General features: G+C 41.8%; 1 protein-coding gene across 9 annotated transcripts in view; it reads right to left on the reverse strand.

The window, feature by feature from the left end:
• Rere (arginine-glutamic acid dipeptide repeats) overlaps positions 1–17,839 on the reverse strand; it is a 342,417-nt gene that overhangs the window by 194,493 nt on the left and 130,085 nt on the right. For all 9 annotated transcript variants that reach the window (XM_076933703.1, XM_034501835.2, XM_034501837.2 and 6 more), the window contains exon 2: positions 10,723–11,191. In XM_076933703.1, the coding sequence (XP_076789818.1) occupies positions 10,723–11,047 (325 nt within the window). In that variant the 5' untranslated portion in view covers positions 11,048–11,191. The remainder of the gene's footprint in view (positions 1–10,722; positions 11,192–17,839) is intronic.

Consider the following 17,839-nt stretch of genomic DNA (forward strand, 5'->3'; position numbering starts at 1 on the left):
CATCTGCTCAGCACAAAAAAGCCAAAGCTGCACCTGCAGCAGGCAAGGGCCAAGGCATGCTACCCTTCTCTTCATCTCAAGCACTCAGCCTTCTGCGCCACTCACCACACTGCATTACTCAACAGGTAGTCCCTAAAATGGTATTAAATAGAGAAATGCAGAGATTTAAGTAAAAAATTATATTCAATATAGGGTTAAATGAACAACTATGGAAGCTCTATCATATATAACCTATACTGTGCTAATTAGATTGAACATACTTCCAATTGTGAAATGATAACAATTTAAAGAGCAGGTTTTAAATACACATGTAATGATAATATATATCAATTTAATACACTTGGTAAAGTGACTTCAGGAGTTTACTAATTTTTCATGTGTTTCAACTTTCACCAGAAAAGCTAAGTAACTAATTTACCTCCACTGGTTTTATGACAGTAAAACTAGCTACTACAAAAAAGTTAATTTCTTAAAAATGCACCATAAAATTTGTACTAAATAGTAGTTTACATTTTTTCTTTAATAGTTCTAGCATTTAGGACATTTGGATATCTCCAAGGCAAAACTTATTCACAAATGCATTTACTATAGAATATTTAAATGCTTCAAAACAATCAGTCTTGACAATGTACATTTTTAAAAACCTCAACTAACAAAATAAATATACCGCTCATAGACAATATTTTTATTTTTGTAAAGTCTAATTTTCTCAGCTGGTAAAGCTGTCAGAATAAATAGATCTGGAAAGACAACACACACGTGGATGAATACCAGATTCAAGCCAATCTCTGTTGAGGGTAGAACCAAATTCTTGCATTTCAATTTAAGTTACCCAATTCAAACACCACCATGGCACTCCAAATCAAAACTATCTCCTCTGAAAAAGAGCTTTTACAGAACAGTGTGAGACAGAGTAAACAAGTCCTCCAGCAATTTCCTCAGCCACCACAAAGCAGGGCATCAATGTAATTATGATAAAGGGAGCATTTAACAATTAACTGAGCCACCAAAAGTTGAACTCCAGCGTGAATGAGTTCAACCTCTTGTTCACTAAGCAAAGAGGCAGAGAGTTTCACTCACTGCAGGAGTTCACAGTCCAATTATACCCCAGGTAAAAACAAATCTCCTTCTACTATGACTGGGGTATTGTCCATCACAGACCAGTAGACTGATTTATCTAGCCAGCATGGAGATCTTAACAAAAGAACCTGTGTTCTCTCTACACTAAGTACCTATAGGTTCCTAGGAACAACAGAAAGGGTCTCCCAAAAGCTGTCAACTTCCTGCCACAAAGAAGCCCCAGAGGTACAGCGCAAACCCCTCTCAAGACTATTACAGTTTGTAGCAATGTACACAGTGACAACTCGCTCTCTCATTCAGCGCTGGATTCTGGGTGCTGAGGCACGAATAAACAAGTGCTAGACACGCATCATTAATACTCTTTCCTGAAGTTCAGGAATGGATTTGCCTTTGTTTGACCAGTACTCTTATAATAGCTGCCCATTTGTTCAATTGGTATGCTTATAATATTTCCCAGAGTGCCAGGATTAAGACCATGTATCATCATGCCTGGTCAAAATTATGACTTTAAATCCTGAATAAAATGTAAGGCATGGGATGGCAAGATGGTTCTACAGGTAAAGGTACTTGCAACCAACCCTGACAACCTGAGTTCACTAGCCAAACAACATGCTGGAAGGAAAGAATGAACTCTGATCTACACACAGTACGGATGGATGGATGGATGGATGGATGGATGGATGGATGGATGGATAGATGGATGGATGGATGGAGACAGACAGAAAGACAGACAATAGCTAGGAAACATTTATTTTCTATAAAAGTTTTCTTTTATTTTTAATTTGGTAGTATCTTAAAACACAGCCTTTGGGGGCTGGAGAGATGGCTCAGTGGTTAAGAGCACTGACTGCTCTTCCAGAGGTCCCAAGTTCAATTCCCACCAACCACATGGTGGCTCACAACCATCTGTAATGAAATCCGATGCCCTCTTCTGGTGTGTCTAAGACACAACAGTGTACTCACATACATAAAATAAATAGAAGAAGAAGAGGAAGAGGAGGGGGGGAGGAAGAGGAGGAGGAAGAGGAGGAGGAAGAGGAGGAGGAAGAGGAGGAGGAAGAGGAGGAAGAGAACAACAACAACATAGCCTTTGGTTTTGTGGCACTGAAATCAACTCTAGCACCTACTGCATCTAAGTACTCACTCTTACTACTGATCTACTTCCAGCCCAGAGCTGAGAGAACTGCATAGTCTACTTTCAGCAGAATCTAAGAAAACGTTAACTAGAGAATGGGGCCATAAAACACAGAGCCAACCATGGCCCACAGGTCCTGCTCCCTGCTCTTATGAAGCTCACAAGTAAAGGACAGGTTTGGTTTAGTTTTTTTGATTTTTATTTTTTCATGATAAGCTGCAAGGGTGGGCTTTAATATATATTTTTCCTTGACTTAGAAAATTGTATGAATTTCAAATTTCAATACCTATAAAAAAGGTTTTTACTGGCATACAGCCAAGATCACTTATCAAATACTCTCATGACAAGGGACAGAGACAAGAGCTACAACAGACTCTCTCTGGCCCTTCAAAGACATGTTTGCCTTTCTGATGATGCTCACTAAGAACAGAGAAGTAGCCCCACAGGTCATGGCATTCAAACCATCATGTAGTCCTCAAACCAAGACAGACTACAGAGGCAAAACATCTAATTTTAACTGACCATTTACCAATCTGCCCATTTGGATATCAGGACCCTTTTGCAAATGTCTTCAACAAGAAGACTAAGTAGCTGCACTATTACCATTCCAAATCTTTGCCACATATAACATCTGGGTTTAAAATTCAGCTAATATGCCGGGCGGTGGTGGCGCACGCCTTTAATCCCAGCACTTGAGAGGCAGAGGCAGGTGGATTTCTGAGTTCGAGGCCAGCCTGGTCTACCGAGTGAGTTCCAGGACAGCCAAAGGCTATACAGAAAAACCCTGTCTTGAAAAACCAAAAAAAAAAAAAAAAAATCAGCTAATATTATGAAATCCAGAGCACTGACAGCCAATATTCTCATACCTATTCAAAGAACTTCTCCTTCTAAACGGACTCACGTTTACCCTGGAAGTCCCCAGTTTCCAAAGGATCCAGCCAATTACTAGAACAGATACAAGAATCTATGTGCTATCCTAATAACCAAATAACTAATAACTAGTGAGAAAAGAACACTCAACTAGCAAGTGGCATACTAAAAACCATTCTAGTATATAGGAAGATTATACAGTGCAAGAAAAACTATGCCCATTGGCTCAACAATCTTATCTTTAGAGAGTGAACACTCAAAAGGCCTTTTCTCCACACAAATAACCTCAAGGACACATCCCAAAGGGTTCTTCCATCATCAGCTACCCCATGCCCATATTAACAGCCAACTCCTAGAAGATAAACAGCTTTGACAATTCTCCCCCAAAGAAGGCCCCTGTCTCTGCTGGTGCTAATCTGGGGAATATTAGACCCTTTCTTCATACCTGAAATACACCATGAAGAACACTGGAGGGAGAAAGCTCTCTGATACTGCTCAAACAGACAAGCAGAAGGGAAAGCATACAATACTTACGGAGATGTGGCTGCCTGAATCCGGTGGATACGTGTGAAGGAGCAAAATGACCCTGGAAAGTGATGAGATCTGTAGACTAAAATCTTGTAGAGTGGGACAGTTGTTGAGTCAGGAGACCTGACCTATCTAATAGTGACTTCGTTTTTCAAGATCTACTGTACTTTATGTGTGTGTGAGTTTATATGCATGTGTACCATTTGGGTGCTTACTGTCGTAAGAGGCCAGAAGAAGGTATCAAATCCCCTGAAACTGAAGTTACAGGTGGTTGTGCACTACCATGTATGTGCTAGGTACCAAACCAGGGTCCCCTGTAAGAATAGCATGTGCAGTTAGCCATTAAATTACCTCTACAGCCTCAGCGCTTTAATTCGAGATGATTAAAATGGAGAGCGCCCCCTGCAATGATTAGGGCACAAGATGGAAATAAGTCCATGATGCCAAGCACCTCTTGGAAGACACAGAGCATGCCTGGAGAAGAACACAGAGCTCTCTAAATAATTTAAAGTGGTAGAGAAGGGGGAGGGGCAGAGCAGCAGACTTTGCCATGGCTTCTACTGAACCTATGAGTCGTCTGAAAAGGTTTTCTGAGAGGAATTTTAGTTGGTAAGTTTAAGACAAGGGAGCATGAACCCCACAGAGTCACACCATGACTTAGAGATGGACACTAAATTGGTGCACGGTGCATGGCTCTTCAGTGGTCAGTCAGGTAGTTGGTGCCTGCAGAGTGCACAGAAAGTACTTACAAAGTGTCATGGATGATTATAGTCTGCTGCTATGAAACAGCCTGCATTCAATGGTAGCAGTGATGTGGAATTCAGTACAGTGATCAATGTTCTGCAGATGATGGCCAGAAACCTTTAGCACAGACATCACACATGTGTGAGAGGCCGCTGCAATGATACCTCCTTCCTGCCAGGGCTCAAACCACAAGGTACTAGGAGCCTAATTATCTGGGAAGTTCACCTCCTTAGAACAACGCCTGCTACCCACAATCGTTACATTAGCTCTGTCTTTAGAAAATTTCAATCTCTCTCAATACCCCCAAAACCACCCTCGTGTGTGTGTTGTGTGTGGGGGGGGGGATTGCAAGTGAGAGGAATAAAAAGTCTGCTCAGTTTTGGGGACTGAACCCTAAGCATGCTAAAATGTCACTCTTTAGAAATATGTCCTTTGTTTGTATTTGGAGACAGGCTAAACATCCCAGTTTGGCTCGAACTAATGACCCTCTTACTTCAGCCTCCTAAGTATCTGGGTACCAGGCATATAACATCAGAAATGGCTGAAACAGAACTTTAGGGAAAAACAGAAGAGCAAAAAATTATATATTTTGTATTTTCTAAGAAATCAACCTATTTCCTTTTTTTAAAAGTAAGGCGTATTTCTCCTTGTTTTGGGTTGCTGTGGATCTAGGCACGAGCTCTAGCATTGGGATGCAGGACAGCTGTGGGCGGCAGTCTTCTCCCTCCACCATGAGGTTTCCAGGTATTAAACTCAGGTTGTCAAACTTGGTCTCAAGCATCTTTACCTGCTCAGCTATCTCACTGCTCTCCAAAACTAGACCACAGATGTGTCCTTCCTACTAGTTAGTTATCCCTCGGCTACACTACCACCACAACTCCACTCTTAACCCACATTCAAGCTCACCGGTCTTTGCAATCTATCAACTTTAGAGTATCCAAATTATGTCAAAGCAACCAATCAGAATTTAACTCATCAGCTGCTTTTTAACTGTTACGGTATTATAGTCTACTTCAAAATCTGAAGCCAGGAAACTGGAGAAATGACTCATCAATTAAGAGCACTTGCTGATCTTACAGAGGACCCGGGTTTTGTTCCAAGTATCTATAAGGCAGCTCACAACTACCTGTAGCTCCAGTTCCAGGTGATCTGACACCCTCTTATGGCCTTACACCAAGGGCATTACACACATGTGGTACACGTACATATATGTAGGCAAAACATCCATACCCAGAAAATTCAAAATAAATCATTTAAAAACAACAAAGTTTCAAGCCAGGAAACATCTTTTTGTTCTCTTAAAAAATAAAATAAAAATCCAGTTCCGTGGTTTTCCCTCTTTAAAAATGGTGACACGTGTGAGGAAATCCCAGATTTCAGCAAGTTTCACAGGAGATCACAAGTCTGAGGTAAGTGGAGGTAAGGGGTAGGAGCGCCTCCTAGGATCCTTTTTGCTTTGCTTTGTTCTACTGAACTCCCACCCAACTACAAGCACATGGCAAGCATATGGGAACTCTGATCCTTTTCGGCTCTCAAGAGAATAACTCACCTTTTACTTACACATTAATTGAAGGACAGCTGCAAACACTGCACCAGATAAGTGATTCTCACCAACTTAACATGAATTTAAATTACTTGAGAATGTTGTCAAATAAAATACTGATTCTGATTCAGTCCATCAGTGCTGGAACCTGAGAGTCTGCATTTCTGACCAGCACTTTGTCTTGCTAGTCACCTGACTCAGTGGATCTTTCCTTTTTGAAATCAAGGACATAGCCAGTCTTAAACTTTTTGCCATTTTCTCCTTATAATTTTAATAGCTTTAGAATTGCAGTTTTTCTCATTTTATCTACCATCATAGATAAAAGTCATTTTTATATTATGAGGAATGTTCTTTAATATACACTAAAAGGCAATCCTTCCTTTGGGATGAAGAAATTTCAGGAGAACCAGAAGAAACAGAAGTTAATTAATATGATCTACAACTAAAAGAACATTATAATGTGATTACACATACGAAGAGGGCCAGTAGAATGGCCACACAGGCAAAGCTCCTGCAGCACAAGCCTGAAAACTTGAGTTTAGATCTCTGGGACCCACAGTGGGAAAGAACTGTTTCCCCGAAGTTGTCCTCCAATCTGTCCACACACATGCCATGATATATGAGCCTCCTCCAATAATAATACACTTCAAAAAAAATCACCCCAACAATTTTTCCCCAACAGTTCTAAAACACAGTTACAAAGACGAAATAGCTGCCCAGCCTGGATCACTCAAACATGATCTTTGTGCCCCAGGCACAAAGTTCTTCCTGCCTAACCACCCCTACCAATATGACCCACAGTGCTCCAGCAGGTGGGCTGAGGAACAGGGTGGTTGTAGGTGTGATGAGTTTAGATGATAGGGGATAGGTTATGTCCAATGCCTGGTGTCTTCATAAAAGGGAGTGATTTGGACACACGCCAAAACATGCAGACAAGAAGAACGGCCAAGTGAAGACTAGATTTATGCTGCCACAACACAGAAGTCAGGACTGAGACTTAGAAGTTTCTCCCTAGTTCCCTCAGGGGAACATGGCCCTGCCAGTTTACCAGTCTTGGGGTTTTAACCTCACTATGCCTGGTGTCCTGATAAAGGAAGGGGTGTGACAGACACTGCTGTTGTGTAACCCACAGCTCTGCAGTGCTTTGCCACTGAGACCCTAGTAAACTACCACTGTTGATGATGCTTCCTCAAGTAGGAGGAAGGCCCACGGCAGAGCGAGGTGATGCACACTTGTAATCCCAGGAGCAGTTCAAGATCTGGGGGTGGGAGTGACAGGGAAGTGCTACATTTACACAGGAAAGGACAAGTGTGATCAAACTTCAGAGAATGGACAAACTCACATAAGCACCACCAACAAAACAAAGCATGCTCAGAACCCTGGGGCTCCTCTCAAGCTAATTCACGTACCACAGCCCATGCCCTACCTCCTGACTTCAGAGATTACTGGGACCTCTTTTGAAATGTCACATTAAAAGGAATCATAAACTATTAAACTTTTGAATTCATTCCACTTTTTAAAGTTGTTATTTTTAAAACACTATTTGTGCTCTCTTTTAACTCAAAGGGCACCCGGGCTTCGAACTCTTGCCTCATTTGGATCATTCTCAGTCTAATTCCATGTACATCAAAAGAAACTATCACATCTCAATTCTAAAACATAAGGAAAAGAAATTTTAGAAGATATGATATAGACACACAGAGAGACAGACACACATACACAGACACACACATACAAACACACAGAGAGACACACGATAATCTCTGTTAAGGAAATGTGGCAAGCCTGGGAATGGAAAGATAACACCACTGAACTAATGGTGGACGTGGTGTCCTCATAGACACTGCTCTGCCCTTGGGAGCTCAGCATATCCTTGTCAGCTCCACTGCTAACACGTCTGGTTCAGGACACTGCAGTGATGAAGAACAAAGGCACAAAAAACATCTGTGCTGGACAATGAACAAACTTAAATCTTAATTAACAATTTGCTTCTAATAATCTGAATAGAGAACTGGCCTTTTGGGGTAAGGACCACAACAGCCTCTCCTCAAAGAAGCACTGCAGGGCTCATTCTTTTGTCTGTCTGGTTGGTTGGTTGGTTGTATTTTTTTTTTTTTGAGACAGGTTCCTACTATGTAGTTTTGGCTGGCCCCAACTCAACTCTGCCTGAGTATTAAGGTTAAATGCATGTATGACAACCCCCCATCCAAGGGCTCATTCTTAATAATACTTTAGGAGATACTTAAATTCAAAATTTCCACATATTACAGACAATTTAAAGATCTGTCCAAAACCTACCAATACCTTGTAACATCTTCTAAAAGCACTAACTGTCTGAGAGTCAACTAAGAAGCCATGCACCATGCCTATACTTCCAGTGCTTGGCTTCCTGAGGGCAGGAGGATCAAGATCCATCCTCAACTGCACAGAAATGATTTAAAGCCAGCTGAACTACATGAGACTGTCTTCAGAAATAAGAAAGGAGAAAAAGACAGATGTGCACAATAACAGGCCTAGGGCCCAGCTGTTCAAGAGACTGAGGCAGAAGTCACAAGTTCAAGTCTTGCTGAGGTACTCAGTGGGACCCTGATTTGAAACTATAATTTTTTTTTTAAAAAGAGCTTAGACTGTACCTCAGTGGTAGAGTAAAAGACCCCAAGTTCAGTCCCCACTATAAAGGCAACAGAGAACAGAGACAGCAACAGCAAGACACCAGGAAGAAAAGGCAGGGGCAGAGGTGGGGGCAGGATATAAAAGTCCGAATGGGAATCTAGTCACAGAACCCTACTCTTGACTTTTCAGTTGACATGAACCTGAAGAGTGGGCAGTATTTAGCAAACCTCCATTTAGAAATTATTTGGGAAAGTCATTTAGCTTAAAATCTAAGCTTCCCAGTCGACAAGCACTTTACAAAAGGTCAAATGCTCACATTTGACCAGGAGGGCTCAGATCACAAGGACTCCCAACAGTTTGGGTCTAGTCAGCTCTGTTTAATAGCTGACTGCCTCTGTGACTCCAACCACAGATCCAACCAGAAATAGTCATGGTTTCAGCACTTCAGAGGCAGAAGCAGGCAGATCTCTTAGTTCAAGGCTAACCTGGTCTACAGTTACAGGATAGCCAAGAAGAACTACACAGAGAAACCCTGGTGTGTGGGGGTGGGGGATCGGTAATGGAGGTAGGATAGATAGAAGGAAGAAAGGAAGGAGGGAGGGAGGGAGGGAGGGAGGGAGGGAGGGAGGACACCATAGAGAAAAGGCACTCACTATCTGTGAGGTCAGACACTGCCAACACAGCCACAAGAACAGCATTTCCATTGTCCTAAGAGTCTTAAGTAACCGATTTATAACTGCAGTATATGAGATAATATGCACAGGTCAGATACAATGCTACACATATTTATACAAGAGACTGGGGGGGGGGGCTGGGATACAGATCAGCAGTAGAACCTTGCTTACTTAGCCTGTGTGAGACTGCGTTTGATCCTCAGCACTATGCAAAAAAGTGATGTGGGCATCCACAGATGTATAGATGTATGCACTCGGGGAGAGGGTATAAACAACATGTCCCAAGTACTTTATACATAAGAGCCAGCTGTTTTGTAATCAAGCCCTTAACCATCTTTTCCCACATTTCTTTGAGAATATCAAGAACTTCCCAACAAGCTGTAAAAGGGGCACTGTTTCCTAAACACACACAGTTCCTCGAAGAAGTTAGTCTCCTTTGTCACAGTCCATAAACAGCAGAGGCAGCAGCAGGTGTTGTTAAATGTCTTGCTGTAGGACTTCTCAGAGCTAACTAAGTACGCATCTCTCACGAATGGACAGTCTGAGCAGCATTTCCCATAAGCACCTGGAATGTCCCCAGTGACACATGGAAGATTCCATCTTATATACAATGAGTAAAAGCTGGCATTTGACACTGAACACTGCAGCTGGCAATGATTCCAACAATCCCATGTTACATATCCACAGAAGAAAAACAAGTACAACTTCCCTTCCTGTGCTTATCAGACCCTGTATCTTAAACCAAAACCTGACCTAAAGCAAAACAACAACAAAACAAGCAAAACCCCTATGTTAAATGGGCAAGCAAAGCCGTAATGGTCTGAACGGTTGGGCAGCTGAGATGTCCTGGTGTCTGCTGCTGAGTCTGAATCAAAGAGAAGCACTCACAGCACTGGAACCTGCATGGCTCCCTGTCAGCTTCAAGTCCCCTCCACCTCCCATCATTGACAATTTCATATCACACACCTTTCTTCTCAACTGTCAACCAAGAAAGTTATAGTTGTAAACAGGAGTTTCTCTAATGCTGATTATTTTCTGAAAAAAAAAATCAAAACAAGCACCTACATGGCTTCCCTGAAATGTGGAACTTTCTACAAACAAACTCAGAAGCTGAGTTCTTTTCAGTGAAATGACTATGCTAGGTTAATGACATCCTTTAACTCCACTGTTGGGAAAACATCAGACTGGGTGAGACTCTGGTGTGTTGATCAGACTTCCTATGAACTTCCTGTCATGGCTTAGTACACTGAGTGGCCAGAATATATCTACTGAAAACAATACAGAATCTGCAGAGCTTAGTTGCTGTGTCTGTTGCCGCTGACTAAGAAGCTAAAGTGCACTTCTCTGGTGAAGGCTTATCCAAAGAGATAAACCTTGCTCTGACAAAAGTTCCAAGTTCACGAATTTAACTTTGCTACTTCAACCACTGTCTGCTCTTTTGGACTCCAGGTCTTCCCTAACAGCTACAGGAAGTCTCTGCATGGGAGACCACGTCTCTCCCAAGCTCTGTGCAGATGCCCATGTGCTGGTCTTACCTCCCGGTCTGTAGACAACGTCATCCTCAGTGATGTAAGATGTTATCTCTCCAGTGTCTGTCCTCTCATAGCGAGACTTTTTTTTGGGAGGTTTTTTCCTGCTCTTCTTGGTGGACTCCTCCGTGGTGGCGCTGTTGTTGTCATTGTCTTCGTCCTCGCTGTGATCACTCTCAGCATAGTTCTTGGCTCCTCCCTCCAAGGTGCAGCTCCTTCGAGGACGGGCATTCTCGCTCTCTCTTGCTTTGTCTCTTTTATCTCTCTCTCGGTCCCGATCCCGGTCCCGGTCCTTCTCTTTGTCTTTGTCTTTATCTTTGTCAGCTGTCATGATTCTCCACGTGCCTTCTTCTGTCCTCTCACGGCTAGGCCTCCGTGAAAGGTAGACAGTGAGCCTGGGCTTCAGTCTTCTGAATTTCTCACTCAATTCCAGGGAAAATCCAACCACTCCAACAACCCCAACGTTTCAAAAATGCTAAGAAAGGGAGAGAAAAAGGGAAGGTGTCAAATTGGCTTTTCTTTGATGCTTAAATGTTTCCTCTTATTTCCTTCTTACAATAACATTCTGCTTTTTTAAAAAGTCAGAGCTGGAGAGAGGGCTCAGAGGTCAGGAGCACTTGCTGCTCTCCCAGGGGACCGGTGCTAGGTTCCTAGTTCTAGGTTCCTAGTTCCGAGCACCTACAGAGCAGCTTACTCTGTCAGCTGTAACATTTCCTGTAACTCCAGTTCCAGTGGATCCAATGATCCCTTCTCGCCACCAAAGGCACTGAATGCATGAGGTATGCATAGACAGATGAAGAAAAACACTGTTACATCTAAAATAAACACATAAATCTTTTATTCATTTATTTACTTTTATGTGTATATGTGTGCCTGCATGAGTTTATGTACACCAGAACCCACAAAGATCAGAAGAGGATACTGAGGCCCCTGGAACTGGAGTTAGAAGCAGTTGTGAGCAGACACTACATCTTTTTTGGTTTTGTTGTTGTTGTTGTTGTTTTTTAAACTATTACTACTCTTGCTTTCAATATAAAAATATCTCAAATGCCACAGTGGAAAAGCCAGACCAATGATAGACAGTTTCACAGAAACCGAAGCCTTGCTACCTCAGTGCAGAGTTTGCTGCCTAACTTAAAAATAAGAACTGCTGAATGGTGAGCGTACATTAAACTTCCTATACACTCACTGGTTTGACCTTTTTAAGGAAAAAGTAGAGTATGCCCCTGTAATTGTACAAAATTAACTTTAACCCTGTAAATTTAAAAGGAAGGAACCTGTAGTACAAAATAATTCTGTGTGGGGGAAAAAAAACCAAAAAACAACTTGCACAGCTATGGAAACTGTTGCAGGAGTCGCTCAGTGCACTGCCTCTGAAGACTGCCTAAATCTCTAAATGTCCAAAGCTCCATTCCAGAGGAAGTAGCTTTATTATGCCTGTTGTAACAAAACTAACATCACCAATCTCCAGTTTTAAGGACTATTAGGTGGTTTTCACACTTTTCCAAATTCCCACTATTAATAGCCTCCTGAATGAAGTTCTCCAAAACTAACCACAAACCTTATGTTGAGAGTCTACAATGAAAAGAATGAATCTTAAACTCCAACCCAGAATAATTCCTAAAACTTTGCTACCAAGGGAAAGATGTTTTACAAGTCAGTTTTATAAGCCCTAATAATCATTCATTTATTTCCCACAATCATCTGTCATCTTCCCCAAAATCTCATCTCATTGGAGAAACAATTGTTACTAAATATTGTGGAGGTGCCAGGTGCTTGGGACTAAAAATACAGGAGAGCTCGGATCCCTGCCCTAGGCAGCTGCAACAAAGGGAGGCAAGGGATCAGACTAAGAGCCATCTGCTTCCTGTGCTTCCAGGGCCAGATAGGAAACCGCAAATGCAAACAAACAAAAGATTGGTCCTGTTTACTTAGCCAACAACAGACAAAGCAGTTTGCAATTATATGCTTCAGATAGAGGGAATTGTCTCTAGTTGTGCCAAAAGCATAAAAAGGATCACCCTCTCTCCACAGCTCACAGACCAAATCTGATACAGCAGAAAAACCCTCTCTATCATCACATCAAATATCCTCAGGAATTAATTCAGGAAAATGAAAATGTTAACCATCTCCAAGAAAAGACTGAACCTACAGCAAACACTGGCCTACAGCAGCACTAAATGCTGAAGGCTTCAGTATGTAACACAAGCCTGACTACTTCTTTCCACACAAAAAGCTGTTCATGTAGAATTTCAATTTTAAGCATATTTCAAAAGAGGGAAAAACCATCCTCATGCTCATAAAAGTTTTGCAGAAATGAATCATCTGCTATGCCCAAGGCCCTGTAGGCTGATGGTATTACCAGGTGAAAATATATAAAGAAACCTGTGGCCTACTCTCTTCACCAAGCAAGCCAATCATACAAGAGAAAGGCCTGGACAGGGACAATGGCTCAGTAGTTAAGAACACCAGTTGTCTTCTAGAGGACCAGTTCATTACCAGCACTCATGTGGCAGCCAATCCAAGGGAACCCAAGGCCCTCTTCTAGCCTCAGGGAGCACTGCAAACATGTGGTGCACAGACACAAATGCAGGAAAAACACCCAGACGTAAAAAATAATAAAATAAAGCAAAACAAAATCAAAAAGGGAAGAAGCCTATCAGCTAAAGCACAGCAGTCAGAGCATCCCTCTGATACAGAAACTGTCCCAAGGCCACTGACGCCTACAGGGAGGATCTTAGTCTGGATGCAGCCATGTAAGGCAGAATCCAAAGCTTTTAAAGTTTAAGAAAAACAATGTTTTCCTGATGAGTGCAATAATTGTTCCAGTGGCCTGGAAAGAGAGATGCCCAGTGGTCGAGTGCTCACTTCTCTAGAAGGCCAGAGGTTCCCAGCACCTGTATCAAGTGGCTTACAACCACCCAGACTCTCAGCTCCAGGGATGTGACAGCTTCTTCTGGCTTCTTGCGCAACTGAAATAACATGTGCATAGGACCACCACCCCCACATGCATAAACATATATTTTTAAAAAAAATAAATCATTTAAAAATAGTAACCGGGGCCATTCTTCCAGAGGACATGGGTTCAATCCTCAGCACCCACAGGTAGCTCAGAGCCCAATGTGATCTGATACTCTCTTCTGGCCTCCACAGGGAACAAGGTACAGCACATCTGTGTTGTACAGACACATCTGCTAGCAAAAAAGCCATATCTCTTTTTTGTTGTTTGTCTAAAGATAATTTCTCCAAAAACACTGAATTTAAAAACAATGTTACTTCAATACTCAGAGAGGAAAAAGATAAATCCAAACTTTACTACTCACTATAAAATTATATGCTCTATTTACAACGAAAAGTTAAAAAAAAAATCCAAGAAAAAATAGAGAAAATGTCCATACTCATAAATAAAAAAACCCTGTATGCACACACACAGAGCACAAATATATTTCTATATTACTAATGTATACATACACACAGCAATTACCTATACAATCAACTGTGAGAATGCTACAATCAATCCAATGACTAGCTGCATTTGCCTCTCAAATAGTTCAGCAAGGGAATTATGTCATGTTCCTTTACATGTAACACAGAAATCATGACTGTATATACAACAATAAGTGACATCTAAAAACAGGAAGCCCAGAGAGGACTCAGATGGCACTGAAGAGAGATGTCACTACCACCTTGCTAGGACTGTCTTCAGAGTAGACAATACAGAGGAGGTTCACAAAGCATACCCTCATCAGATTCTTCCAACAGCTCAGTAAACTGTATCAGACCAGTCTTCCTACCCACTTTACACATAATGAAGCAGAGATCATTTCCACAAGGCCACACTGCCAACAAGTGCAAAGGCAGGATCTGAAGCAGCTGCAGCTGGGCAGAGTCCCGCAGGCATCGCCAAGCCTCTCCAACACTGCCAAGCCTCGCAGTTTCCACAGAAGTCCATTTTTCCTACATGGCTCTGGGCTGCTAATTCTCACAGCTCTCACTCACAAACTACCTCTCCCTCCAAAAATAAATAAATGAATGTTTAAAGCAGTGTTTGTCTCCAGCAGGAATGCTGCAAATACTCAATGTGTGTGCAATTGACTGCTCAGGTGAAGCAGGCAGCAGTGTATCCTGTATTAAAAACAGACATCTCAGAATCACAAGCGCTGGACACATGTCTAGTTGCCCCAACCACTCTGGAGACTGGAAAACAGCACACACAAGCATCTCTCTCCTGGTAGCAGTTATGTTCCAGGAAGTGGAAGACCACAAATATGCTCACATTCAACAATCTCAAGTGGGAAAGCCAAAGGACCAGGAGGGCTGCAAATGATGACGACTCTCTATCTGGGATGACCTCCTGAGACACTCCAATGATGATGCAGTGAGGGAAGAAGCCACTAGGGCCAGAACAGTGGACTATGAGGAAAGGGCAAGTGCATATATATCACAGTCAATATCAAGAGGCCAAGCTGACTGAAGGGACAAGAGACTAAGAGGGACTGAAAACAAGTTTAAAGAGTTCAGGGCAGACATTAGAGAACTTGGAGGCCTTGTAAAAGTGTTGACTGTCACTCAAGGGCATGAACTGACTCCAACTGACATATCAGTAAGGTTGTGAGTAGCAAAGAAACAATGATCTGGGCTGGAGAGATGGCTCAGTGGTCCCGAGTTCAATTCCCAGCAACCACACAGTGCCTCACAACCATCTGTTATAGGATCCAATGCCCTCTTCTGGTGTAACTGAAGAAAGCCAAAGTGTACTAACATATACCCAGAGTTAAGTTCCCAGCACCCACATTATGTGTCTCACAACTTCCTGGAACTCCAGTTTCTAAATGATCTAAAACCTTCTTCTGAGAGGAAAGGCACACAAATACAGTAATAAAATATTTTCTTTCTTTTTTATAATCATGTCACGTGTGATGGTGCACATCTTTAATCCAAGCACATGGGAGGCAGAGGCAGAGGCAGGCAGGTCTCTGAGTTTGCAATCAAACTCTCCTCTACACAGTGAGTTCCATGCCTGCCAAGGAGACCTCCCTCAAAAACAAACAAACAAACAAAAAAACAAAACAAAACAACAACAACAACAAAAACACCAGAAAACCACCTCCCCACAAAAAGGAAAACTTGAAGCACAAGGATCGAGTAAAGCTAAAATAGCCACGATGATAGAGGTAGACAATGGAAAATGTCTGATTTCTATGGACTTTCAAATTTGTTTCTAGAATTTTGTTTGCTTATTTTTGTAGTTCTGGAGACTGAGCTTAGGGTACTGTACATGATGTATGAGCAATCTACCACAAACAACAGCTCAAGCGCTCTTTTCCTTTATTTCTGAGAGGGGTCTGAGATGACAGGCCCTAAGTTAAGTTCTTCTTACCTTGGCTTCCTGAGTAGCTGGGATTAGATCTGCACCACTAGGTCCAGCTTTCTAGGTGTTTTTAAGATAAAAGGAAACTGATGTCACTTCAGTGACAATGACATCACCAACAATGCTGAGGAATGTGACCTGAACAACTGGCAGATGAAGCCACCATTCTCTGAGATCTGGGGTTCATCCTGAGCACTGTGAGGAGACAGGACGCACACATAAGGACCCAGACAGACAAGAGTGTACTGAAAATAGAAACTTAAGTTTGGTGGCTGGAGAGATAGCTCAAAGGTGAAGAACACTGGAATTCATCCTAGCACCCACAGGCAATACATAGATGGTACACAGACAGACAGACAAACAAGTAAAATAGCTATACACATAAAATAGAAATAAATCGTTTTTTTTTTTTTTTTTAAAAAAAAAAAAGAACTTAGGATTTAATTTAGTTAGTAAAGGTTGAAACCAGAGGAGACCATCAAGAAAGTTAAGTGAAAAATTTTTGACAGAAACCTCAACTTTACAGAAACACTCATTCCTCGTGCTGAGGGATGGACATACAAAGCACAAACTGTCCCAAGCAGTATCCTCAAAGTTCAGCAAAGAGTCACTCAATTCTTTCTTAGGAGTTTTCTGATTAATACCAAAGGTTAAAGGTGATAAAAGTAGGACATCAAATGTCACACCTGCATGTGTGTGTATGTGTACAGACACATGCACATACATATCAGACACATGCACTCGCGCATACGCACGTGTACACAAACACACCTACCTTTCTGGTGCAATGAGGGATATGCATTTGGAGAAAATTATCTCACAGAGGAAAAGGCATGGATTCTTGTCAGAACTAACAGCTACAGTGTTTTAAAAAGGAAAATATCAACTCCAGTGTAAGGCTTGCTTTTGCAAAAGAGTGTAGATAACTGAGTCAAATTGAATGGGAAAATACAATATTGCAAAATACAACAATATTTCATGGGGGGGAACTTCCATAAAATATGAAAAACTTAGATTAAAAAAAGAATTAAAAGTAACTACAAGATAAAGAGTCAAAAATATTTTTCTTTTATCATGTAAAATTCACTTTTCCAAGAAAGCTTGCCTTTTCTGAGTTTTCAGTCCCTGAGTTTTAACCATCTCAGTTCAGGCCAGACTCCAAAGAACAACAAGTGTACTTGGTGAAACCTAATTAATTGTTTCTCACTCAACCACAGCAAACATACCTGTATTTTTCATATGTTCAACCACACAAAAGACATTCTCAGCTTCTGTGACTCATTAAACACACTCTGCACTGTTTCTATAACTTACTCACTGCTCCATCCCCACTCCCATGAACTATCCTCTCGGATAAAGTCAGGGTGGTGAAGGAGGATAACCTTTCAGTTTTCCATCCACTGCAGCCGATCAGTGTATTTCACAGTCCTCCATAGCATGGTGCAACAGAGATGCAAATCAGGCATCATACAACTGACTATGTATTTTTAATAATTTTTTTAATATTGTATGCTTCTCTGCATGGGTATGTGCACTTATCTAAAGCACACAATCCATTTGCACTGTTCCCTGTCAAAGGTTCCACGCATGGCTTTCCTGGCGGGTTCTTCAAGTTCAGCCCTTCACACCCCACCAGCCTTGTTTTCTACACTGTAACCAGGGTCTCCTTTGAAGAACTAATAACATCATGTTAATCCCACCTTCAGCCTCGGGGTCTCCCCAGTTTAAAAGCACACTATAGCTACAGCACAC

Source organism: Arvicanthis niloticus, chromosome 5, assembly GCF_011762505.2.
Source record: "Arvicanthis niloticus isolate mArvNil1 chromosome 5, mArvNil1.pat.X, whole genome shotgun sequence".
Lineage (NCBI taxonomy): Eukaryota > Metazoa > Chordata > Mammalia > Rodentia > Muridae > Arvicanthis > Arvicanthis niloticus.